Source organism: Budorcas taxicolor, chromosome 2 (genome assembly GCF_023091745.1).
Source record: "Budorcas taxicolor isolate Tak-1 chromosome 2, Takin1.1, whole genome shotgun sequence".
In the NCBI taxonomy this organism is placed as follows: domain Eukaryota; kingdom Metazoa; phylum Chordata; class Mammalia; order Artiodactyla; family Bovidae; genus Budorcas; species Budorcas taxicolor.
This window is the reverse complement of record NC_068911.1, coordinates 23,668,839-23,696,099: the sequence shown is the minus strand read 5'-3', so window position 1 is coordinate 23,696,099 and position 27,261 is coordinate 23,668,839. Positions and strand designations below refer to the sequence as shown.

General features: G+C 37.5%; 1 protein-coding gene across 1 annotated transcript in view; it reads left to right on the top strand.

Annotated features, from left to right (window-relative positions):
- The window catches only part of LOC128060038 (phospholipid-transporting ATPase ABCA3-like), a 212,443-nt gene that overhangs the window by 40,515 nt on the left and 144,667 nt on the right, over positions 1-27,261 (top strand). Inside the window, exons 6-7 of the mRNA XM_052652249.1 lie at positions 181-362; positions 17,183-17,320. Coding sequence (XP_052508209.1) covers positions 181-362; positions 17,183-17,320 — 320 coding nt within the window. The remainder of the gene's footprint in view (positions 1-180; positions 363-17,182; positions 17,321-27,261) is intronic.

The following is a 27,261-nucleotide window of genomic DNA, read 5'->3' as shown; positions in this document are numbered from 1 at the left end:
CCCTTTTGCTACTACTTCATTATCTTTTTGAGAAACCTAAAATCTAAAGTATCAGAAAGTAGTATCTATAGCTAGAGAATATCAGTGCACTTTCTTCATTGCTTAATTATAAAGTTGATGAGTAATTTTGTTTTAGTCACATTTGGGCACCTGAAGTAACTATTTCCTATTATATTTCAGAATATGGTGCTAAGTGGAATAACTTCTTGTCACAAGTGAGCCCAGATGATGAACTCACTCTTGCTCAAATTATGGGAATGCTTTTATTTGATGCCTTCTTATATGGCCTTCTGGCCTGGTATATAGATGCTGTCTTTCCAGGAAAGTATGGTGTGCCCAAGCCATGGTATTTCTTTATGCAGGTAAGTTCTAATTATTTCTGTTATTGAGAGAAACTCCAGTTCTTATATACTGAGTTTGTTGAAGAGTGAACATTACTTAATTTTAACACCATCCACACAGTCTTATGATACTAATAGAGCTTTAATTCCTTCTCAACTAAAGCTGCTGTGAGTTAACTTTGTAACATATATAATAGAATTAGATGGTTTTGTATAAAACATCTGTATCTGAACGAATGTGTGGTAAGGTCCTTAGACCCTAGTGAGGAGATTATAAATTATGTCAGATATCTGGTTACCATTATATGCTTTTTTTCTACTATTACTCCAAATTACTTAGAATCAAAGCCATAGTCACTTGTGCAAAGAACTGACTCATTTGAAAAGACCCTGATGTTGGGAATGAGTGAAGATGGGAGGAGAAGGGGATGACAGAGGATGAGATGGTTGGATGGCATCACCGACTCAATGGACAAGAGAGTTGAGTAAACTCCAGGAGTTGGTGATGGACAGGAAGCCTGGCGTACTGCAGTCAATGGGGTTGCAAAAAGTCATACACGACTGAGTGACTAAACTGAATTGAACTGAACTGAACTGAATGCCATAGCAAAATGGGGAACATTTTTTATCTGTCCTCCATTTTCAATCCTCTTCTTATCAGTCTGTGGTTTAAAGCAAGTGATTCTCAGAACACCTCTGCATTTTTTTCTTTTTTTTTTTAATGAAGCAATTTATGTAATTGGAGGATAATTACAATATTGTTGTGGTTTTGCCATATCAACATGAATCAGCCATGGGTACACATGTGGTCCCCCACCCTGAACCCCACTCCCACCTCCCTCCCCACCCTACCCCTCTGGGTTGTTCCAGAGCACCAGCTTTGAATGCCCTGCTTCATGTATCTGCACTTTTAAAATTATTGAGCTCCCCAAGGAACTTCAGGGTCAATTATATCTATTAGTATTCATCATATTTGGAAATTAAAACTGAGAAATTTAGAAAATATTTATCAGCTTATTTAAATATATCACCGATAAACCCATTATATATTGAACTATGTAACATTTTATTTTGGTGGAAAAAACTATTTTCAAAATTAAGAAAATTAGTGAGAATAGTGTCATGTTTTATATTTTTCAAGTATCTTTCATGTTTACTTAATTGAAGATAACTGGATTCTCATTGGATAGTTAGTATCTGACTCTGCATTCAATCTGTTGCATTATTGTTTTGTTTAAAATATTTGAAAAAAATGCAGCCTTACATAGACATGTAGTTTTTAAAAGTTGCATATTTTGGAAGCCTTAAGTTTATGTATGGTTGTTCACTAAAACTTAACTGATGATCATTTACTAACAATTGAATAAAGTTTGGAATCTGAAAACATATTACTGAACATTTCTTAATCTGTTAAAATAATATCCATTAGTATATCTTTCAAATTGAATAAATATTTAACCAGGCATAAATTTGTCATAATTTATCTTGATTATTTGGAAAAGATTCATTCACTAATACATATCTTCTAAGTGATGACACATTTCTTTATTACATCATCAAAGGTTCACATTTATTAATATGAATATGATGTCATCAAGGTATTTTTCCAGAATTGGAAATATGTTACACAATAGTGGATAAAAATTTTTTTAAATTTTACTTTTCAGCAGAAACCTCAGTTTTTTTCATTGGTGACAAATATTGTCAGTTCTTTTTCTTGAAATGAAGCACTGCTTTATTAATTTGTAAAAAAGGTGTCTATTAGATATCCAAGTCTTGATTAACTATAATTTTCATATCTATCATCTTCTCAGGTAAAATTGCCTTTCTATTTTAAAAAGTGGCTAGTTGACCCCACGACACAATTACAAATAATTTAGGGCTCCCATTGTATTTTGATCTGCTACAGAAATGCATTGTGTATGTTTCTCCTTTCATTATACAGAATAATAAAAATTCATATTCAAGGAGTAAGACTTGGAAAATTACTTTTACTCCTTCCTCAATGATGCAATTAAATGAAATTTTTTTTTTTACTGTGTTTGTCTAGTTGTGAAAAAATTACATTTAGCACAGTTTTATACTACTGTTTGATTTGTTTTAAGGCATCACAGTTTTTCTCAATATTGTTTTTACACCATCAATGAAAATATCAACAGTGTAAAAAGGGAAATAATGTATTTTATTTTTTATTTGTTTTACTTTTTATGGAGTTATAATTGATGTATAATATTACATAAATTTCAGATATACAATATAGTGATTCACAGTTTTAGAAGTTATACTCCATTTATAGTTATAGAATATTGGTCTTACTCACTATGCTACCCAATATATCTTGTAGATTGTTTTATAACCTAAAGGTGTGTACCACTTATTCCCCTACCCCTATATTGCCCCTCTCCACTTCCCTCTGCCCACTAGTAACCACTAGCTTGTTCTCTATAATTGTGAGTCTGCTTCTTTTATGTTATATTCACTGTTGCTGCTAAGTCGCTTCAGTCATGTCCGACTCTGTGCAACCCCATAGACAGCAGCCCACCAGGCTCTGCCATCCCTGGATTCTCCAGGCAAGAACACAGGAGTGGGTTGCCATTTCCTTCTCCAATGCATGAAAGTGAAAAGTGAAAGTGAAGTCGCTCAGTCGTGGCAGACTCTTAGCGACCCCATGGGCTGCAGCCTACCAGGCTGCTCCATCCATGGGATTTTCCAGGCAAGAGTACTGGAGTGGGGTGCCACTGCCTTCTCTGGTTATATTCACTAGTTTGTTGTATTTTTTATATTCCACATATAAGTGATATCATACAGTGTTTATATTTTTCTTTCTGACTTGTTTCACTATACATAGTGTCCTCCAAGTCCATTAATGTTGATACAAATGACAAATTTTCATATTCATATATATGTATATATATAGGAATACTTTATCTATACTTTAGGGCTTTCCTGATAGCTCAGTTGGTAAAGAATTCGCCTGCAATGCAGGAGACCCCAGTTTGATTCCTGAGTTGGGAAGATTCCCTGGAAAAGGGATAGGCTACCCACTCCAGTGTTCTTGGGCTTCCCTTGTTGCTCAGTTGGTAAAGAATCTGCCTGCAATGCAGGAGAGCTGGGTTCAATCCCTGGGTTGGGAAGATCCCCTGGAGAAGGGAAAGGCTACGCACTCCAGTATTCTGGCCTGGAGAATTCCATGGACAGTCCATGGGGTCACAAGGAGTCGGACACAACTGAGCGACTTTCACTTCACTATCTGTACTTTATCCATCGTGTTGATGAATACTTAGGTTGTTTCCATATCTTGGTATTTGCAAATTATGCTGTTATGAACATTGCGGGGGACGCATGTATATTTTCAAATTAGTGTTTTTCTTTTGTGGGGATATATACCCAGGAGTGGAATGCTGGGTATTATGTTAGTTGTATTTTTAGTTTTTGGAGAAACCTTTATAGTGTTTTCCATAGTGGCTGCACCAATTTACATTCTGACCAACAGAATAGGAGGGTTCCCTTTTCTCCACATCATTACCAACATTTGTTATTTGTGTTCTTTTTGATGATAGCTATTCTGACAGATGTGGGGTGATATCTCATTGTGGTTCTGATTTGCATTTCCCTGATGATTAACAGTGTTGAACATCTTTTCATGTGCCTGTTGGCCATCTGTATATCTTGTATGAAAAACTGTGAATTCAGTTCTTCTGCCCATTTTTTATTTGGGCTACTTGTTTTTCTGATGTTGAGTAATATGAGCTGGCTTTTTTGGAGGGGTGGGATGGATATTAACCCTTTATTAGTTACATCATTTGCAAGTATTTTCTCCCATTCAATGGGTTGTCTTTTTGCCTTGTTAATCGTTTCCTTTGCTCTACAACATTTTTTAACTGATTATGTCCCTTTTTTTTTTTTTTTTTACTGTTGCTTTTGTTACTTCTGGCTTGGGAAAGAGATCTAAAAAAATATTGTTATCATTTATGTCAGAGTGTTCTTCCTATGTTTTCTACTATGAGTTTTACGGTTTCCAGTCTTATATTTAGGTATTTAATCCATTTTGATTTTCTTTTTGTATATGGTGTTAGAAAGCATTCTAATCTCATTTAGTTTACATATAGCTCTCCAGTTTTCCCAGTACCACTTATTGAAGAGATTTCTCTCTAATCCAGTCCTTTTTTTTTCCATACATTTGCTCTTTTTATTTAAAAAAAAAAAATTTTATTTTTACTTTATTTTGCCCAACCAATACTGTATTGGTTTTGCCATACACTGACATGAATCAGCCACGGGTGTACATGAGTTCCCACTCCTGAACCCCCTCCCACCTCCCACCCCATATCATCTCTCTGGATCATCCCTGTGCACCAGCCCCAAGCATCCTGTATCCTGTATTGAACATAGACTGGCGATTCGTTTCTTACCTGATAGTATACATGTTTCAATGCCATTCTCCCAAATCATCTCACCCTCTCCCCCTCCTACAGAGCCTAAAAGTCTGTTCTATACATCTGTGTCTCTTTTGCTGTCTCACATACAGGGTTATCATTACCATCTTTCTAAATTCCATATATATGTGTTAGTATACTGTATTGGTGTTTTTCTTTCTGGCTTACTTCACTCTGTATAATCGCCTCCAGTTTCATCCACCTCATTAGAACTGATTCAAATGTATTCTTTTTAATGGCTGAGTAATACTCCATTGTGTATATGTACCACAGCTTTCTTATCCATTCATCTGCTGATGGACATCTAGGTTATTTCCATGTCCTGGCTATTATAAACAGTGCTGCAATGAACATTGAGGTACACGTGTCTCTTTCAATTCTGGTTTCCTTGGTGTGTATGCCCAGCAGTGGGATTGCTGGGTCATAAGGCAGTTCTATTTCCAGTTTTTTAAGGAATCTCCACACTGTTCTCCATAGTGGCTGTACTAGTTTGCATTCCCACCAACAGTGTAAGAGGGTTCCCTTTTCTCCACACCCTCTCCAGCATCTATTACTTGTAGACTTTTGGATCGCTGCCATTCTGACTGGTGTAATTGGTACCTCATTGTGGTTTTGATTTGCATTTCTCTGATAATGAGTGATGTTGAGCATCTTTTCATGTGTTTGTTAGCCATCCGTATGTCTTCTTTGGAGAAATATCTACTTAGTTCTTTGGCCCATTTTTTGATTGGGTCATTTATTTTTCTGGAGTTGAGCTGCGTAAGTTGCTTGTATATTTTTGAGATTAGTTGTTTGTTAGTTGCTTCATTTGCTATTATTTTCTCCCATTCAGAAGGCTGTCTTTTCACCTTGCTTATATTTTCCTTTGTTGTGCAGAAGCTTTTAATTTTAATTAGATCCAATTTGTTTATTTTTGCTTTTATTTCCAGAATTCTGGGAGGTGGATCATAGAGGATCCTGCTGTGATTTATGTCGGAGAGTGTTTTGCCCATGTTCTCCTCTAGGAGTTTTATAGTTTCTGGTCTTACGTTTAGATCTTTAATCCATTTTGAGTTTATTTTTGTATATGGTGTGAGAAAGTGATCTAGTTTCATTCTTTTACAAGTGGTTGACCAGTTTTCCCAGCACCACTTGTTAAAGAGATTGTCGTTACTCCGTTGTATATTCTTGCCTCCTTTGTTGAAGATAAGATGTCCATAGGTGTGTGGATTTATCTCTGGGGTTTCTATTTTGTTCCATTGATCTATATTTGTCTTTATGCCAGTACCATACTGTCTTGATGACTGTGGCTTTGTAGTAGAGCCTGAAGTCAGGCAAGTTGATTCCTCCAGTTCCATTGTTCTTTCTCAAGATTGCTTTGGCTATTCAAGTTTTTTTTTGTATTTCCATACAAATTGTGAAATTATTTGTTGTAGCTCTGTGAAAAATACCACTGGTAGCTTGATAGGGAGTGCATTGAGTCTGTAGATTGCTTTGTGTAGTATACTCATGTTCACTATATTGATTCTACCGATCCATGAACATGGTATATTTCTCCATCTATTAGTGTCCTCTTTGATTTCTTTCACCAGTTTTTTATAATTTTCTATATATAGGTCTTTAGTTTCTTTAGGTAGGTATATTCCTAAGTATTTTATTCTTTCCGTAGCAATGGTGAATGGAATTGTTTCTTAATTTCTTTTTCTACTTTCTTATTATTAGTGTATAGGAATGCAAGAGATTTCTGTGTGTTGATTTTATATCCTGCAACTTTACTATATTCCTTGATTAGCTCAAGTAATTTTCTGGTGGAGTCTTTAGGGTTTTCTATGTAGAAGATCATGTCATCTGCAAACAGTGAGAGTTTTACTTCTTCTTTTCCAATTTGGATTCCTTTTATTTCTTTTTCTGCTCTGATTGCTGTGGCCAAAACTTCCAGAAGTATGCTGAATAGTAGAAGTGAAAGTGGGCACCCTTGTCTTATTCCTGACTTTAAGGGAAATGCTTTCAATTTTTCACCATTGAGGATAATGTTTGCTGTGGGTTTGTCATATAGAGCTTTTATTATGTTGAGGTATGTTCCTTCTATTTCTGCTTTCTGGAAAGTTTTTTTTTTAATCATAAATCAATGTTGAATTCTGTCAAAGGCCTTTTCTGCATCTATTGAGATAATCATATGGCTTTTATTTTTCAATTTGTTAATGTGGTGAATTACATTGATTGATTTGTGGATATTGAAGAATCCTTGCATCCCTGGGATAAAGCCCACTTGCTCATGGTGTATGATCTTTTTAATGTGTTGTTGGATTCTGATTGCTAGAATTTTGTTGAGGATTTTTGCATCTATGTTCATCAGTGATATTGGCCTGTAGTTTTCTTTTTTTGTGGCATCTTTGTCAGGTTTTGGTATTAGGGTGATGGTGGCCTCATAGAATGAGTTTGGAAGTTTACCTTCCTCTGCAATTTTCTCGAAGAGTTTGAGAAGGATAGGTGTTAGCTCTTCTCTAAATTTTTGGTAGAATTCAGCTGTGAAGCCGTCTGGACCTGGGCTTTTGTTTGCTGGAAGATTCCTGATGACAGTTTCAGTTTCTGTGCTTGTGATGGGTCTGTTAAGATTTTCTATTTCTTCTTGGTTCAGTTTTGGAAAGTTGTACTTTTCTAAGAATTTGTCCATTTCTTCCACGTTGTCCATTTTATTGGCATATAATTGCTGATAGTAGTCTCTTATGATCCTTTGTATTTTTGTGTTGTCTGTTGTGTTCTCTCCATTTTTACTTCTAATTTTATTGATTTCATTTTTCTCCCTTTGTTTCTTGATGAGTCTGGCTAATGATTCATCAATTTTATTTATCCTTTCAAAGAACCAGCTTTTGGCTTTGTTGATTTTTGCTATGGTCTCTTTTGTTTCTTTTGCATTTATTTCTGCCCTAATTTTTAAGATTTCTTTCCTTCTACTAACTCTGGAGTTCTCCATTTCTTCCTTTTCTAGTTGCTTTAGGTGTAGAGTTAGGTTATTTATTTGACTTTTTTCTTGTTTCTTGAGGTATGCCTGTATTGCTATGAACTTTCCTCTTAGCACTGCTTTTATAGTGTCCCACAGGTTTTGGGTTGTTGTGTTTTCATTTTCATTAGTTTCTATGCATATTTTGATTTCTTTTTTGATTTCTTCTGTGATTTGTTGGTTATTCAGAAGCGTGTTGTTCTGCCACCATATGTTGGAATTTTTAATAGTTTTTCTCCTGTAATTGAGATCTAATCTTAATACATTATGGTCAGAAAAGATGCTTGGGATGATTTCAATTTTTTTGAATTTATCAAGTTAGATTTATGCCCCAGGATGTGATCTATCCTGGAGAAGGTTCCATGAGCACTTGAAAAAAAGGTGAAATTCATTGTTTTGGGGTGAAATATCCTATAGATATCAGTTAGGTCTAACTGGTCTATTGTATCATTTAAAGTTTTCATTTCTTTGTTAATTTTCTGTTTAGTTGATCTGTCCATGGGTGTGAGTGGGGTATTAAAGTCTCCCACTATTATTGTGTTATTGTTAATTTCCCCTTTCATACTTGTTAGCATTTGTCTTACATATTGCGGTGCTCCTATGTTGGGTGCATATGTATTTATAATTGTTATATCTTCTTCTTGGATTGATCCTTTGATCATTATATAGTGTCCTTCTTTGTCTCTTTTCACAGCCTTTGTTTTAAAGTCTATTTTATCAGATATGAGTATTGGTACTCCTGCTTTTTTTGGTCTCTATTTGCCTGGAATATCTTTTCCCAGTCCTTCACTTTCAGTCTGTATGTGTCCCTTGTTTTGAGGTGGGTCTCTTGTAGGCAGCATATATAGGGGTCTTGTTTTTGTATCCATTCAGCCAGTCTTTGCCTTTTGGTCAGGGCATTCAACCCATTTATGTTTAAGGTAATTATTGATAAGTGTGATCCCATTGCCATTTACTTTATTGTTTTGGGTTTGGGTTTATACACCCTTTTTGTGTTTCCTGTCTAGAGAATACCCTTTAGCATTTGTTGGAGAGCTGGTTTGGTGGTGCTGAATTCTCTCAGCTTTTGCTTCTCTGTAAAGCTTTTGATTTCTCCTTCATATTTGAATGAGATCCTTGCTGGGTACAGTAATCTGGGCTGTAGGTTATTTTCTTTCATCACTTTAAGTATATCTTGCCATTCCCTCCTGGCCTGAAGCGTTTCTATTGAAAGATCAGCTGTTATCCTTATGGGAATCCCCTTGTGTGTTATTTGTTGTTTTTCCCTTGCTGCTTTTAATATTTGTTCTTTGTGTTTGATCTTTGTTAATTTGATTAATATGTGTCTTGGGGTGTTTTGCCTTGGGTTTATCCTGTTTGGAACTCTCTGGGTTTCTTGGACTTGGGTGATTATTTCCTTCCCCCATTTTAGGGAAGTTTTCAACTATTATCTCCTCAAGGATTTTCTCATGGTCTTTCTTTTTGTCTTCTACTTCTGGGACTCCTATAATTCGAATGTTGGAGCGTTTCATATTGTCCTAGAGTTCTCTGAGCTTGTCTGCATTTCTTTTAATTCATTTTTCTTTTTTCATCTCTGATTCATTTATTTCTACCATTCTATCTTCTGTTTCACTAATCCTATCTTCTGCCTCCGATATTCTACTATTTGTTGCCTCCAGAGTGTTTTTTATCTCATTTATTGCATTATTCATCATATATTGACTCTTTTTTATTTCTTCTAGGTCCTTGTTAAACCTTTCTTGCATCTTCTCAATCCTTGTCTCCAGGCTATTTATGTGTGATTCCATTTTGATTTCAAGATTTTGGATCATTTTCACTATCATTGTTTGGAATTATTTCTCAGGTAGATTCCCAATCTCTTCCTCTTTTGTTTGGTTTGGTGGGCAACTCTCCTGTTCCTTTACCTGCTGAGTATTCCTCTGTCTCTTCATCTTGGTTATATTGCTGCATTTGGCGTGGCTTTTCTGTATTTTGGGAATCTGTGGAGTTCTCTTTATTATGGAGTTTCCTCACTGTGGGTGGAGTTGTATCAGTGGCTTGTCAAGGTTTCTTGGTTAGGGAAGCTTGTGTCAGAGTTCTGGTGGATAGAGCTGGATTTCTTCTCTCTGGAGTGCAATGAAGTGTGCAGTAATGAGTTATGAGATGTCTATGGTTCTGGAGTAACTTGAGCTGCCTGTATAAAGCTCAGGGGTGTGTTCCTGTGTTGCTGGAGAATTTGCATGGTATGTCTTGCTCTGGAACTTGTTGGTCCTTGGGTGGTGCTTGGTTTCAGTGTGGGTATGGAGGCGCTTGATGAGCTCCTATCAATTAATGTTCCCTGGATTCAGGAGTTCTTTGATGTTCTCAGGCTTTGGGCTTAAGCCTCCTACTCCTGGTTTTCGGTTTTATTTTTACAGTAGCCTCAAGACTTCTCCATCTATACAGCACTGATGATAAAACATCTAGGTTAAAGATGAAAAGTTTCTCCACATTGAGGGACACCCAGAGAGGTTCATTGAGTTACATGGAGAAAAGAAGAGGGAGGGGGTAGTTAGAGGTTACTGGAATGATATGAGATGGGATCAAAAGAGGAGAGAGCAAGTTAGCCAGTAATCACTTCCTTATGTGCTCTCCTCAGTCTGGACCACTCAGAGATGTTCACGGAGTTATACAGGGAAGAGGAGAGGGAGGAAGTAGACAGAGGTGGCCAAGAGGATAAAAGAGGGAAATGAAAAGGAGAGAGACAGATCCAGCCAGTAACCAGTCCCCTAAGTGTTCTCCACCGTCTGGAACACACAGAGATTCACAGAGTTGGGTAGAGAAGAGAAGGAGGAGGGAATAGACAGAGACAACCTGGTGGAGAAAAAGGAGAGTCCGAAGGAGGAGAGAGTGGTCAAGCCAGTAATCTCGCTCTCAGGTAAAATTTGGTACTGAAGATTGGGTATTTAAATGTACAAAATTGACAACAAATATCAAAAAGCAAAGATTAAAAATCTAGAGTAGAGGTTGGATTTTCAAAAATACAATATTAAAGAAAAGAAGAAGAACAAGAAGGAAAAAAAACAAAGTCACGAGAATTATTAAAAAAACAACAACAACCACAGAAAAAAATATATATATACGGTGTTTTCTTTAAAAATAGGGTCTTTTGTTTTTTGAAAAGTGATAGTAGGTTATAAAAATTAAAGGAGAAATAGAGGACTTAAAAATTTTAAAAAGTTAAAAAAAGGAGAAGAAAAAACAAACAACAACATCAAAAAAAAAGAGAACAGTCGTAAAAATAGTAAAGATATTTCTGAGACTTTCTCTGGTGTTGTGGGCAGTGTGGGGTCACTTCCAAGGCAGTTCCCTCTGTTTAGCTTCTTCTGTTTGCTGGTCTCTTCAGTGTCTGATTTCCACCCTGACACAAGGCGAGCGGTGGTGGACACTTTTTTTTTTTAGGCTCACTTGTTTAGTCGCGCTGTGGGGAGGGAGGGATGCTGCAAACAAATAACACTGGTGTGTGCTCACAGTGTCTCAACCACGCTGGGCATCTCCCTGTACACGGCACACCCCGCTCAGGCTCTACATTGCTCCACCGGGAACCATCTGAAGCCGGCCCTAGGCTGCATGCACCTCCCTGGTCTAAGCCGCTCAGGCTCGGCCCTCAGGCAGCCTTCAGAGGTGCAGATTCGGTTGGGCCTGCGTTTTGTGCCCTTCCCAGGACCGAGTGGCTCAGGTGTTTGGCAAGCGCAGTCGCTGCAACTTATTGCTTTTCCCTGCTGCTCAGTTTTCTGAGTGTACTGCTGGCGCCCCTTGTCAGGCAGATGGTGACTGTCCAGAACCCCAAGAAGTCTTAGTTAGCAAAGCAGCCTGGTTGCAGTTTGGTAGGTAAAGTCTCTCTGGGGCTGCGATTGCCCCCTTCCAGCCCTTATGGCTCTGGCTGCCTGTCACCGGAGGGGGATGGTCTGTAGTCGGCTACTTCTGTTCTGTCCTTTGTTCTGTGCGCGGTCCTGGTGGTGTCTTATGTTAGAGCTTTTCGTGTGGTAGCTATCCCACAGTCTGGTATGCTAGCCCAAGTTAGTTTGCTCTGGTTACATTCGGGGCATTCTGGCCCAATTCTTAAAAAGCACTGCAGCCCGCGCTTCCCTGCCCAGCCCCCACTTGCTAGTGGCAGATGCAGGCGTCTGCGCTGCTTCTCCACTGGGGGAGTTACCGTTGGGCTTGTAATCTGTTGGTTTTAGTTATTTATTTATTTTTCTTCCCTGTTATGTTGCCCTCTGTGCTTCCAAGGCTCGCCACAGACTCAGCAGGGAGAGTGTTTCCTGGTGTTTGGAAACTTTTCTCTTTTTAAGACTCCCTTCCCGGGAAGGGACTCCCTTCCTGGGATGGAGCTCCCTTCCTACCTCCTTTGTCTCTTTTTTCGTGTTTTATATTTTTCCTTCCTGTTTTTGAAGACATGATCTGCTTTTCTGGGTGCCTGATGTCCTCTGCCAGCATTCAGAAGTTGCTTTGTAGAATCTACTCAGCATTGAATGTTCTTTTGATGAATTTGTGGGGGAGAAAGTGGTCTCCCGGTCCTATTCCTCTGCCATCTTAGGACTGCTCCCCCCCCCCCCCCAATCCAGTTTTAACCTCCTTTGTCATAGATTAATTGATCATAACTGTGTGAGTTTATTTCTAAGCTCTCTATTCTGTTTGATTGATTTATACGGCTGTTTTTGTGCCAATACTATACTGTCTTGATAACTGTAGTTTCATGGCATAGTCTAAAGTGAGGGAATATGATAGTTCTAGCTCTGTTCTTTCTCAAACTGTATTGGCTGTTTGCAGTTTTGGTGTTCTATACAGATTTAAAATTTATTGTTCTAGTTATGTGAAAAATATCATTGGTATTTTGATAGAGATTCCATTGGATCTGTACATTGCCCTGGGGAGAATGGTCATTTTAAAAATATTAATCCTTCTAACTCATGAACAAAGGATATCTTTCCATTTATTTGTGTTGTCTTTAATTTTTTAATGGTATATTATAGTTTTATTAGGATAGATCTTTTACCTCCTTACATAGGTTTATTCCTAGGTATTTTATTATATTTGATGCAGTTGTAAATAGGTTGATTTTCTTAATTTACTTTTCTGAGTATTGATTGCAACAGGTTTCTATATGCTAATTTTGTATCAGGCAACTTTGCATAATTTATTAATGAGCTTTAGTAGCTTTCTGTTAGCTACTTTAGGATTTTCTATGTATAGTATATAATCTGAAAATAGTGAGTTTTCTTTCTTTTTATTTCTTTTTATTCTCTGATTGCTGTGGCTAGGACTTTCAATACTATGTAGAATAAAAGTGGTTATAGTGGAATCCTTGTCTTGTTCCTGCTTTCAGCTTTTCATTGTTGAGTATGATGTCAGCTTTTTATATATGGCCTGGATTATTGTTGAGATATGTTGCCTCTATGCTCATTTTCTAGAGAGTTTTTTTTTATATAATAAATGGAATTCTAATTTTGTCAAAATATTTTCTCCATTTATTGAGATTATATGTTTTTTTTCTTTTTCAGTTTGTTAATGGAGTGTATCGTATTGATTTATATGTGGAAATAGAACCATACTTATGTCCCTAGGATAAATCCCACTTGATTATTATGTGTGACCTTTTTAATGTATGCTTAGCTTCAGGGTCTGGGAGGATGGGAAATTGAGGAGGTGGTGGCTAGAACCATCAACTAGATAGAGGTAATGTTGTTGTTCAATTGCTAAGTCCTATCTGACTCTTTGTGACACCATGCACTGCAGGACACCAGTTTGCTCAAATTCATGTCCATTGAGTTGGTGATGCCATCTCACCATCTCATCCTCTACTTCCCCCTTCTCCTTTTGCCTGGAACCTTTTTCAGCATCAGGGTCTTTTCTAATGAGTTGGCTCTTTGCATCAGGTGGCCAAAGTATTGGAGCTTCAGCTTCAGCAACATTGGGTGCATAGATGTTTAAAATTATTACATCTTCTTCGATCAATTCCTTGATCACTATGCAGAGTCTCTTGTGTGTGATAAAATGTCACTACTCTGGCTTTCTTTTGAACCTATTTGTATGGAGCACCTTTTTTCTATTCCTTTGCTTTCAGCCTATGTGTGTGTCTACATCTGAAGCGAGTCTTGTAAGAAGATATACAGGTGTTCCATGTTCGTGTTACCATTCAGCCACTCTGTGTCTTTTGGTTAGAGCATCTAGTCTATTTACATTTAAGGTAATTATTGATATGTATGTTCTTATTGCTATTTTGTTAATGTATTGGGTTTGTTTTTGAAGTTCTTTTCTTCCTTTCTTCTTTTATGATAGAGTTTTGGTTTGTGGTTACTATGAGGTTACCATCTGCTACTGCTGCTGTTGCTAAGTCGCTTCAGTCATGTCCGACTCCGTGTGACCCCATAGATGGCAGCCTACCAGGCTCCCCTGTTCCTAGGATTCTCCAGGCAAGAACACTGGAGTGGGTTGCCGTTCCCTTCTCTAGTGCATGAAAGTGAAAAGTGAAAGTGAAGTCTCTCAGTCGTCTCCAACTCTTAATGACCCCACAGACTGCAGCCTATGAGGCTCCTCCTTCCATGGGATTTTCCAGGCAAGAGTACTGGAGTGGGTTGCTATTGCTTTCTCCGAGGTTACCATCTACATATATATATATATATATAGCATATATACATATATAGCATAACATTTATATATATATAGCATACATTTATATATATATATATAGCATACATATATATATATATATATAATTAGCATACGTATATATATAAAATTAAGATGGAGGAGCCTGGTAGGCTACAGTCCATGGGGTTGCAAAGAGTCGGACACGACTGAGCAACTTTACTATCACTATATATAATTCTATGGACAGAGGACCTGGTGGGGTCACAAAGAGTTGGACAAGACTGAGCTAATAACTTTCACATTCATAGACACACACACACACACACACACACACACACACACGTAATTGTTGATCTCTTAATTTCAAATTAAAAATCCTGCATTGTACTCTCCTCCCCTCATAATTACTGTTTTTGATATTATATTTTACATCTAATTATATTCTGTATCTCTTAGGTGCTTATTGTGGATAATCTTATGGGAGTTTTCTTGAGTGTTATGCATTGCTTTTCCTATGCTGCTTTTAATACTCTCTATCTTTAATTTTGTCATTTTAATTACAATGTGTTTTGGTGTGTTCCTCTTTGAATTCATCCTGTATGAGATTCTCTGCACTTACTGGTTTTGAATAACTGTTTCTTTTCCCAGGTTAGGGAATATTTTAGCTATTATGTTTCCAGATATGTTTATACACTTTCTCTCTCTTTTCTCCTTCAGGGACCCCTATAATGTGAATACTGGTATGCTTGATATCATCTCAGAAGTATCATTAACTGTCCACATTGCCTTCCATTCTTTTCTTTTGTTAAGCATCAATGATTTCTGATACTCTGTCTTATTGATACTCAGCTTATTGATCTTTTTCTCCATCTTATTTAGCCTACTGTTGATTCTTTCTAGTGTATTTTTCATTTCAGTTTTTGTGTTCTTCATTTCTGGTAGCTCTTTAGATTGTCTAATTCTTTGTTGAAAGTTTCTAACTTCATTCTGTGTGCATCCATTCTCTTTAGCTTTTTTGATGATCTTTATGGTCATTACTCTAAAATTTTTCTCAAGGAGATTGTCTATTGCCCCTTTACCTAGTTCTTCTGGGTTTTTATATTGTTTCTTCATTTGGAACATATTCCTCTGTCTCATAATTTCCCCTGACTTGCTGTTTTTATGTCTGTGTACTTGATATGTTAGTTACATTTCTCAACATTGGAGAACTGGCCTTGAAGGAGAAGTCTAATGCATCCCAGCAGCACACTCACCTTTCATTACCAGAGCTTTATGTTCTAGGTGTGCCCCCTATTTAGGCTATGTGGGTCCTTCTGTTGTAGTGGGCTGATTACCATGGGTAATCTGGCATGCTTTGTTAGCCTTAGTCTGGTTGGTTGCCAAGCCCTTCCTTGTGTAAGGGCTGTTGAACACTAGTTTCTGGGGCCAGGTCATGAGGTGGCTGGATTCTGAACCCTGTGGAGCCTTGAGCCTGTTACTGGTTCATTGATAAGTGGAGTTGGGGTCCAGAAGATCCTGGGGCTTTTGCCCCCACACTGGTGGGTGAGGCCAGGCCCTAGAGCTAGTGATGGTTCATTGGTAGGCAGAGTTAGGTCCTATGGTTTGGCTGTAGGATCTAGGGATCCTAGAGTTACTATTGGACTGTTGGTGACTGGGACTGGTTCCTGACACAGCTGTCTGTGGGATCTGGCATGTCTCAAAGCTTTGTTGACCTGTTACTGGGCACAGGGCCCAGCCAGTCCTAGGGCAGGTGCTGGCCTGTTGGTAGTTGGGCTTGGACCACAGACTGTGGGGCTTTGGTTGTCCTGTGGTTAGTATCCACCCACTTCTGGGAGAGACTGTTTCCAAGGCTAGAGCAGGATCACTGGTAGGGATTCTGGGGCTAATGCCTACCCACTTGTGAATATACCAGGGCCCAGCTGCATGGTTCTGGGGGTCCTGCTTGTAGTGCCTGCACATTGATGTGTGGGGCCAGGTCCTGGGCCCCTAGCTGGAATGGGACATACTGTTGGTGCTGTGGGCTCAGAAGGTTTGAAGGTAGACCATCTGCTGCCTAGTTGATTTCTACAGGCTGTTGGGCAAGGGCATGACTGAGCCCTAAGTCTAATCAGCTAAAAGGAGGATTCCAAAATGGTGATTGCCAGCAAGTGTCCATATGGTACAATAAGGTCTCCCAAATGGCTGCCACCAGTGTCTGTATCCACAAGGTGAGCTGTAGTGGCCTCATACCTTTCCAGAGGTCTCTCCAAGATTAGCAGACCCAACAGCATTACGCAGGCATCTTTCACATTGCTGCTTCTTCTCTGGGTCCTGGAGAATGTGATATTTTTTGTGTGCCCTCTAAAAGTGAAGTGTCTATTTCCCCTAGCCTCCTAAGACTTCTGAAAGTAAGCCCCACTGACCTTCAAAACCAAACTTTCTAGGAGTTATTTTCTAGGAGTATACCATAATGGAACAGTATATGAAAAAGAATACATATATTAAAGTGTTTTTATGAAAGCAATTTTGAACTCACAAATTCATTGAAAGGGTCTTAGCAATCTTTAAGGATCTTTACCACATGTCCAAAGAAAGAGACTGACTCAGAATGATAGAATGCTTTTTGCTGAGCCATATTAAAGTGAAATTTTAAATAGAATATTTTGGAGTTATTCTGTAGGAATTAAAATTATAGGCTATTTACTTCCAAATTTCATTTCAAGTTATCTGCTGCAACCCATCTCAAACTGAAGTGAAATGAGTCAAAATGTTTTCAAGTTTAGGAACATCTTATTTTTCAGTCACATGATAGATTGTTTTTCTTCTTTTCTTAGAAAGGCTACTGGCTTGGAAAGGCTACAAGCATTAGGAAAAAGGAAGATATGCCTGTTACTAGTACAGTTCAAAATGCTTACTTTGAAGAAGAACCTGTTGGTTTGATGGCTGGTATCAGGATTCAACATTTGTACAAGGTATTATTTACAGGTCTCTTTTCCCCTGTACTATTGGAAAGTAATTTACAACACATAGTAAATTAATTTTCTGTTGCAAAGAGCTGACTCATTGGAAAAGACTCTGATGCTGGGAAAGATTGAAGGCAAAAGGAGAAGACGGTGGCAGAGGATAAGATGGTTAGATAGCATGACCAACTCAATGGGCATGAATTTGAGCAGACTCTGGGACATAGTGAAGGAGAGGGAAGCCTGGCATCCTGCAGTCTATATGGTTGCAGAGTCAGACACAATTTAGCAACTGAACAATAACAATAACAAATGTTTTTCACTGGCCATAACCCTACTTCCATATGATGTTAATAAAATGTTATAGTCAGCAGACTGATTATTTAAGGAGACAAAATGAAAATTTATGCAAAAAAAAAAATCCATGTTTTCCTCTATTTACTTCTGAATAAAATTCGGCTTTGTCTCTGCTACAATTCTTCCATCATAAGAGTTAATTTTTCATTGGAGCTGTGAAAACATGTTATGTAAATATAAATTTCTGTTCACCACTCTGGCTTTACTTATTCTACAAGTTATATATTAGGCCATTTGTTCACACTATCCTCTTTTGAAGTGTTCTGCAAGGACATGTTCTTAGACATGTCAGTTTATCTGGATAAACTGCAGGCATGTATCATTCAGGTAACCCATATATCTGCTGGCATTCTCTTGGGCCTCAAGGAGATACTTCAGCTTAACTTAAACCTCTAATCTCACAATTTGTGGAAACTCAGGTATCTCTTCAAAATTTCTGCTAATCATTTATGGGTATTAGGAAGAGGATAAGACTTTTTATCCTATTATGGTTTTCTCTGCCTCCAGCATATTGCATTATGATTCTGTCTTTATCACATCACTGTAGATGTAAAACTGTCTTTTTATTGTATTTTCTCAGGAAGTCCATTCAAATCACAATTTTGTGATTTTTGATTTATGATGGGTTTATATTAACAGCCACATGAGCCATTTCACCACCCATATCCTTTCTCATCTCTGTTTTCCCTTTTCCACCAAGATTGTCCCTGAGGGCTTCCTCTAATTTGTGTAGTAGGTCATATTTTCTTAGCTCTTTCCCCCAGACTTGCATATCCAGACTTATGAGTACTGGCAAAACCAAGGACTTTCTATGTACTATTTATTTATTTATTCAGAAGTTCAACAAGTAGTTTCTTAGCACCTATTATGTTGTAGAAACTGATTGGTACTGGAAATATAGTTGTAAAATATTCAGATAAAATCTCCCTTTTAAAGGAAATGTAAGCAAACAGTTAGGGGTACTTCTGCCTCCAAAGAAGGACTTCCCTGGTGGCTCAGAGGGTAAAGCATCTGTCTACAATGCGGGAGACCTGGGTTCGATCCTGGGGTCGGGAAGATCCCCTGGAGAAGGAAATGGCAATCCACTCCAGTATTATTGCCTGGGAAATCCCATGGACAAAGGAGTCTGGTAGGCTGCAGTCCATGGGGTCACAAAGAGTCGGACACGACTGAGCGACTTCACTTTCACTTTCTGCCTCCAAGTAGGATGGGGAAGTTCTTGGTAGCCTGACACTCAAACTAAAAACAGTAGAAGAAACCAGATAAACTATATTTATCAGACAACTGCAGAAGCTGTAAGGACTAGATTATTTTCAGTTCCGAAGAATAAGCAATACTTCTAAACTGACCTTAGAAATACTGGCCATTTTCTCCCTTGTAGCTGTTTTCTAACTAGGGACTGAGAATCAATCCCTGCACCCTCTACTCCAAATAAGAACTCTACTGAAATAAAGAGGCGCTTGAGCCTTTTGGTGGTTATAGTTGGCTGGCATGACATTTTGGAAGCATGAAGTGGTCCCATGTAATCAATTTTTCCTTCGAGATATTTAAACTGATGTAAAGAGCTTTAAGTGGGATTCTGGGAAACTAGATCAAGGATTCTAAAGGGCAGCATGAAATCTGTAAACCTGTGAAGCTCAGAAGCCAAAGTCACACTAGAGTAAAAGCACATGATTGGCCTCCCCACCCTAGACACTTGGCATATTTGGAGTTGTAACAAGTAGAAAGTAAAGAACTATATTCAAAACTATAAAGAACAGAACAGAGTCTCCTTTACCTGCAAGATATTCCATCAGAAGTTTAAGAGGACCGTTCTTACCGAGTAAGAATGAACTAGGATAGCTCAAATCTTTTTAAACTTCTGATCAGTTTTTCACTCCACTGAATTCCAGGTTAGATATAATTGATCACCTCTTTCCCTTATCTATTTAATCAAGAAAAGGGGTTACTTTCAGATGGAAGATGGCTGGCGCCTCCTTGGTTATTTTATACAAAATGCATAGCACAAATAAAGAATTACTAGACTTGTGAAGAGGTGCAAGATAGTGACCAGTAACTAAGAATAGGAACATACCATGGAAGCAGACACACAGATTATCTAGAAATAGGAGTTAGCAGAGAAAGATTTTACAAGAACTATGAATACTGAAATAAAGAACATATTGAAAGATTGATATTCTCATATGAATGGCTAAAATAAAAACATTTGACAATAGTATTAGTAGCAAGGATATGGAAAAAGGTTATATTTACAGCAATACAAATCAATATAACAATTTCAGAAACCTATGTGTCAGTGTATCATTCAAAGTTGAGCTAGGAAACAGAAATTATTCTCCAGTAATACAGAAATTTTAGTGCAAAGAATTTAGTAATAAAAACAGGTAAAAATACTGATAGGAATAAGTCAAACTTTAAAGATATAGAAATAGTAGATTAGAGAATAGTCACTACCTCTAAGGCTCAGGAGGCAGCACTCACTGGAAGAACAAACTTGGAAAAGTTTCTTCCTATCTACCAAGGATGAGGTCAAACTTACTTTACTGAAGGCTGTGGTTCTGTGGTTGCATGAATGGTAAGAAGTTTGCTGAGGTACCATAGGCTATGTCTGGCAACTGGAAAAACTTCGTACTTAGTGACAGAGAAACATGCCAGGAAACTTCTTGCTTCAGTCCTGGAGAGAGAAGCCACTGGATGTGGTAATGATGAGGCTTGCTGAGGTGCTAGTGCTACCTTCTATGAAGCCACCACTGAGTCAATGGTGAAGTCTGACTGGAAGTCTGCCTGAAGGGATAATGGTAAGACTCTGTAAAAAATGATTATATCATGTATTATAGAATGTATTACATCATGAGGGAAACAAGATGATTGGATAATAACTTGGACATACAACAAGAATGAGAAGTCATTTTGATGGAATAGTGAAGGAAAGCCTCTCTGTGAAGGTGATCTTTGTGTTGAAATCTGAAAGATGTGGATGAATCAGGGAGTTGAAAAATGAGAGATAAAAGATTAAAACAGAATATTAAATCCAAGTTCTGAGGTGGAAAAAACATTGTTATGTATTTGAAGAAGCAAACAAAGAAATGGTTGAAACAAGTTTGAAGAGATAGAAGCCAGATCAGGTAGGAACCATGAGGTCACAGTAAAGTTCAATAAACTTTGGACTTGAAAAATAGTTGGAAGTCACTAAAAGAGTATGATGCTATAAGGACATAATCTGATTTATGCTTTGAAAATATTCTCTGACTGTGGTGTGGAGAATTACTGAGAGGAAGATGAATAAGGAAGTTTCTGTAATCATAACAGCTTGGACTAAGGTGGTGTCAGTGAATTTGAGAGAGAAGTGAACAGTTTAAGGCTGTTTTCTGTAATTAGAACTGTAAAGAGTGCAGCAGGTTGAGGGAAGAGGAGGAAACTCATTTGATTTGGGTTTCTGACTTGAACAATTGAGTGGATAGTGGTGATATTTACGGATATGGAAAAGACTGGAGAGTAATTACAGTTTTTTTTTTTTAATTTAAAAGTGAAGGCTTGAGGAATTTAACAGATCTCTTTTGGATATAAGTTTGAAGTACCATTTAAACAAACATCCAGGTGAGATATCAAACAGTTTTAGAAGTCTAGAGTTTAGGCAAATTTAAAGCCTGATATGCACTTGAAATTTATCCGCAGAGAGATGACATTTAAAACAAATATCAAGATGAAGGCTTACGGAGAAAATGTAGATACGATGCACTTTAATTATAATGTACTATTACTTTTCCATTACTCTCTATATTTGCCCTTTTCTCAGCATCTGTTCAAGTTAGCAGAAAGGGTTTAGGAGATGAATTTTAAAACAAATATGTTTGATTCCTACCTCTTCCATGTATTTTTTATTTCTTAAAATATCTGAGCTTAATTTTCTTCATTTGCAATGTGGGGAATGGTAGCTACCGTATAGGTTTGCTTTACGGGTTAATTGTGAGATGTGATATGTAAAACCAAACAGTGCTTGGGACATAGTAGATATTTAGAAGAGTTCGTTCTCTTCCTTTACCGACTACTTCTCCCTCTCTGCCATCACTTGTACCTACTGGTCTTTGAAAAATAACCAATTTTTGTCCCTGTGGTTTCAAACATATTTCTCTAAATGTTTAACCTTACTGTTTCTGTTATCTTATCATTACCTAACTCCCTGGATAATTTAACTTTATCCTCAACCATGGTCCTGGGAAGACTGAATTTCCTATCATCAATAAATGAAATGATGTTATCTTCATTTTACCTACCTGCTCTCACTCTACTTGATATCCTAATCTGCAAAGGTCAAGGAGGGAAGTAGATATGATTTTTCTCATTCATGAAAGTTGATGATTTTTTCTTTCAATTAGGGATAGACTGTAAATATATTTTATTTTTAGAATAGTCTTATATTTATAGAAAGTGAGAAGATAGTACATGTCCCCATATATTTATGTATTTTCAATATTTTGTGTTATTAACATATTAATATGGTACATGTGCTACAATTAAAAACAAATGTGAAATGATAGGGTGGTGTCAGCATCACAGCAGCATAAGTTGCTTTGTCTTTCTCCTTCACTCTACAACCAGTAAAATATCCATAACTCAGCAAAGTTGCTTCTGTGCAATAGACACGGTTGCCAGAGAATTCCATACATCTGTGCAACTGTATAGAGTGGACTAGGAACATGTGGAGGTGGTGGCAAGCGGGAGCAGTGGAGGCAGTGTCTGCAATCCCAGACCCCTGGCTGAGCCCACAGCTCCAGAGAACCCAGAAGCAGCAGGAGAGGCAGCTCATACAAGCCAAGTCTCCTGGTTAAGTGGCACCTCTGGCCACAGTAGACCAGGTAGCAGCAGCAGCTGGGGCTGTAAAACCATCCCTTTAGCCACAGAAGCTCCCATGATTCTGCCTGCCCCCAAACTCAGTCATCCCAGATGTGGCATGACACCGGCTCCCTCTCCACCTTTACCACCCCCATCCCTGAAAATGGAGCCTTCAACCCAGGAGACCTTAGACATAGCAGAGGTGCATGACATCTTGGTGTCACAGGCACCTTTAATTTTTCTGTGTCTTTGTGTTTAAATTGAAATTCTTTTATTTATGTATTTTTATTATTTTTGCTGTGCTGGATCTCCATTGCTCTGCATAGGTTTTCTCTCATTGTGAAAAGAGTGGCTACCCTTCATTGTGGTGCACAGGCGTCTTATTGCAGTGGTTTCTCTTATTGCAGGGCATAGACTCTAGGGCATGCAAGTTTCAGTAGTTCTAGCATGCAGGCTCAGTTGTTGCAGCTCACAGGCTCCAGAGCGCAGGCTTAGTAGTAGTGGGGCAAGGGCTCAGTTGTCCCCCGGCACATGGGGACCTTCCCAGATCAGGGATGAACCCCAGTGTCCCTTGCATCACGAACTTGATGGAAATGAATTTGAGTAAACTCTGGGAGTTGCCATGGACAGGGAGGCCTGGCGTGCTGCTGTCCATAGGGTCGCAAAGAGTCGGACATGACTGAGTGACTGAAATGAACTGAACTGAACTGAACTGGGGGTCTGTTTCTGTTTTGTAGATACTTTTGTGTCATAATTTAGATTCCAAATATAAGTGACATGATATATTTGTCTTTCTCTTCACTTAGTATGATAATCTCGAAGTCCATCCATGTTGTTTCAAATGGCATTATTTCATTCTTTTTATGGTTTAGTAATATTCTATAGTGTATGTGTACCACATTGTCTTTATCTCTTCATATGTCAATGGACATTTATGTTGTTTCCATGTCTTGGCGATTGGGAATATTGCTGCCATGAAGATAGGGTTGCATGCAACTTTTTGAATTACATACTGTGTTGAATATAAGTGGTGAGAGTGGGATTTTAACAAAAAGGTTTTCCGTTTTCACAACTGAGTATCATATTGGATGTTGATGTGTCATAAATAACTTTTATTATGTTGAGACTGTTCCCTCAATAACTACTTTGGTACGAGTTCTTTTTTTAAATCATGAACACATGTTGAATTTTATTGAATGCCTTTTTCTGCAGCTATTGAGATGATCATGTGGTTTTTGATTTATCTTGATGTGGTGGATCACATTGATGGATTTGCATGTGTTGAACCATCCTTGTGAACTAGCCATGACTTCAATTTTGTTGTGGTGTGTGATATTTTTTATAATGTGCTGTTGAACTCAATTGCTGACATTTTGACAATTTTCAATTCAATATTCATCAAAGATATGGTTCTGTAATCTTTTCTGGTAGTGTCTGTGTCTGTTTTTGGTATCAGGGTAATGGTGGCTTTACAGAATGTCTTTGAAAGTATTTTCTCTTCTTCAGTCTTTTGGAAGAGTTTGAGAAAAATTGGTAGAAGTTTTTTGTGTGTTTGGTGGAATTTGCCAGTGAAGCCATCAGGCTCTGGACTTTTGTTTGTAGGAAGTTTTTTTTTTTTTTTAATGGATACTATTTTGCTTTTAGTGATTGATTCATCCAAGTTATTTAATTGTTCGATTCAGCCCTTCAGTTTTGAACAGCTGCATGTTTCTAAAGAGTCCATTTCTTCTAGGCTGTTGAATTTATTGGCATATAACTTTTCATATTATTCTCTTATGGTATTTTGTATTTCTGTGATATCAGTTGTGATTTCTTCTCTTTAATTTCTAATTATATTTACTGGATATTCTCTTTTCCTTTCTTGATGAGACTGTACAGAAATTTATCAATTTTGCTTGATGAGACTGTACAGAAATTTATCAATTTATCAATTTTATCAATTGATAAATAAATTTATCAATTTATCAATTTTTCCCTTTCAAAGAATCAACTCTTGGTTGTATTGAATTTCTTCTAGTGTTTTTAAAATTAATTAATTTATTTTAATTGAAGGATAATTAGTTTACAATATTTTGATGGTTTTTGCCGTACATCAATATGAATCAGCCATAGGTATACATGTGTCTCCTCCATCTTGAACATCCTCCCACTTTCCTCCTTACCCTGTTCCTCCAGGTTGTCACAGAACACCAGATTTGGGTGCCCTGCTTCATATTTCAAACTTGCACTGCTTGTCTATTTTATATATGGTAATGTATATGTTTCAATGCTATTTTCTCAAATCATCCCACTCTCTCCTTCTCCCAATGAGTCCAAAAGTCTGTTCTTTACATCTGTGTCTCCTTTGCTGCCCTGCATGTAGGATGATCAGGATCATTTTTCTAGATTCCATATATATGTGCTAATATATGGCATTTCTCTTTCTCTTTCTGACTTAAAACTGACTCAAATGCATTCTTTTTTATAGCTGAGTAATATTCCATTGTGTATATGTATCCACAACTTCTTTATCCATTCACCTACCAAGGGACATCTAGGTTGCTTCCATGTCCTAGCTATTGTAAATAGTGCTGCAATGGACACTGGGGTATATGTGTTTTCGATTCTGGTTTCCTTGGGGTATATGCCCAGTAGTGGGATTGCTGGGTCATATGGCAGTTTTATTTCTAGTATTTTAAGGAATCCCCATACCATTCTCCATAGTGGTTGTATCAGTTTTCATACCCACCAACAATGTAAGACATTTTCCTTTTCACCATACCCTCTCCAGCATTTATTGTTTGTAGACTTTTTGATGATGGCCATTCTGACTGGTGAGATACCTCATTGTGGTTTTCATTTGCATTTCTATATTAATGAGTGACATTGAACATCTTTTCATGTGTTTATTAGCCATCTGTATGTCTTCTTTGGAGAAATGTCTGTTTAGGTCTTCTGCTCACTTTTTTATTGGATTATTCATTTTTATAGTATTGAGCTGCATGGAACACTTGTGTATTTTGGAGGTTAATTCTTTGTCAGTTATTTTGTTTGCTGTCATTTTCTCCCATTCCCAACTTCAGCCTATACTACAAAGCTACAGTCATCAAGACAGTATGGTACTGGCACAAAAATAGAAATATAGATAAATGGAACAAAATAGAAATCCCAGAGATAAATCCACACAGCTATAGATACCTTATCTTTAACAAAAGAGGCAAAAATATACAATGGAAAAAAGGCAATCTCTGCAACAAGCGGTGACAGGAAAACTGAACTCGTCAATTGCATGTAAAAGAATGAAATTGCAACTCTTTGTAATACCATACACAATAATAAACTCAAAGTAGATTAAAGACCTAAAGGCCAGAAACTATAAAACTCTTAGTGGAAAACATAGACAGAAAACCTTCTGACATAAATTGCAACAAGATCCTCAATGACCCACCTTCCAGAGTAATGAAAATAAAAACAAAAATAAGCAACTGGACCTAATTTAAATCAAAAGCTTCCAGTGGTTTTAAAATCTCTATTTGTTTTCTTTATGATCTTTATTATCTTCTTCCTTCTGCTTACTTCACATTTGTTTGTTCTTTTTCTAATTCTTCTGGGTGGTGGGTTAGGTTGTTTATTTACGACTTTTATCATTGTTTTAGAAAGGCTTGTATCACTATAAACATCCCTCTAAGAACTACTTTTGCTGCATCCCATTGATTCTGTATGACTGTGTCTTCATTGCCATTTTTCTCAAGGTATTTTTAAGTTTGCTCTTGGATTTTATCACTGACTCACTTTTAAAAACATTTTCGGATACCTTTTATTTACTAAAATGTGCATATTTTCAGGGGGAGGGACCAGTACATTAGAAACTTCAGCAAAGCCTTATCTATGTATTTATACATATCTAATGGCCTCCCTAGAGGAGATTTTCCCAGTGGTTATATATGGTTGTGAGAGATGGATTGTAAAGAAGACAAGATGCCAAAGAATTGATGTCTTTGAACTGTGGTGCTGGAGAAGACTTATGAAAGTCTCTCGGACAGCAAGGAGATCAAACCAGTCAGTCTTGAGAAATCAACCCTGAATATTCACTGGAAGGACTTATGCTGAAGCTTAAGCTCCAGTATTTTGGTCATCTGACATGAACAGACAATTGATTGGAAAAGTCCCTGATACTGGGACAGATTGAGGGCAGAAGTACAAAAGGGTGTCAGAGGAAGAGATGCCTGGATGGCATCACCAGTGCAATGAACATGAACTTGGGCAAACTCTGGGAGATAGTGAGGGACAGGGAGGCCTGGTGTGCTGCAGTCCATGTAGTCACAATAAGTTGGATGTGACTGGGTGACTGAACAGCAACAACAATGGCCTCCCTGATTCAGCCAGAGGTTTTTACATACATGCAAAGATATTATTCCTGGCTTAATAGCATTCATGTATTTGTTTTGTCTAATGTACCTCCTTCTAGAAGAAATTGAAGTGCTCTCTATATAATAATGTGTGTGCATGTGTGTGTGTGTGTGTGTGTGTGTGTGTGTGTGTGTGTGTGGCTTTAATTATTATCTGTATGATGGAATCTCAAATTTATCCAATTCAAATCTCTCCTTTGGGCTCTAAACTATAGACTCCCAAGTATCCAAACAGGATGTTGGGAAATTCTCAGAGATAAATTGATACAATTCATCCAGTACAAATCTAAAGATTACATGTCTGTATTATTACATCAATATTATATGTTATTTTAAAATAAAACTCTGATGTACATTCTTTCTTACTATAATGCA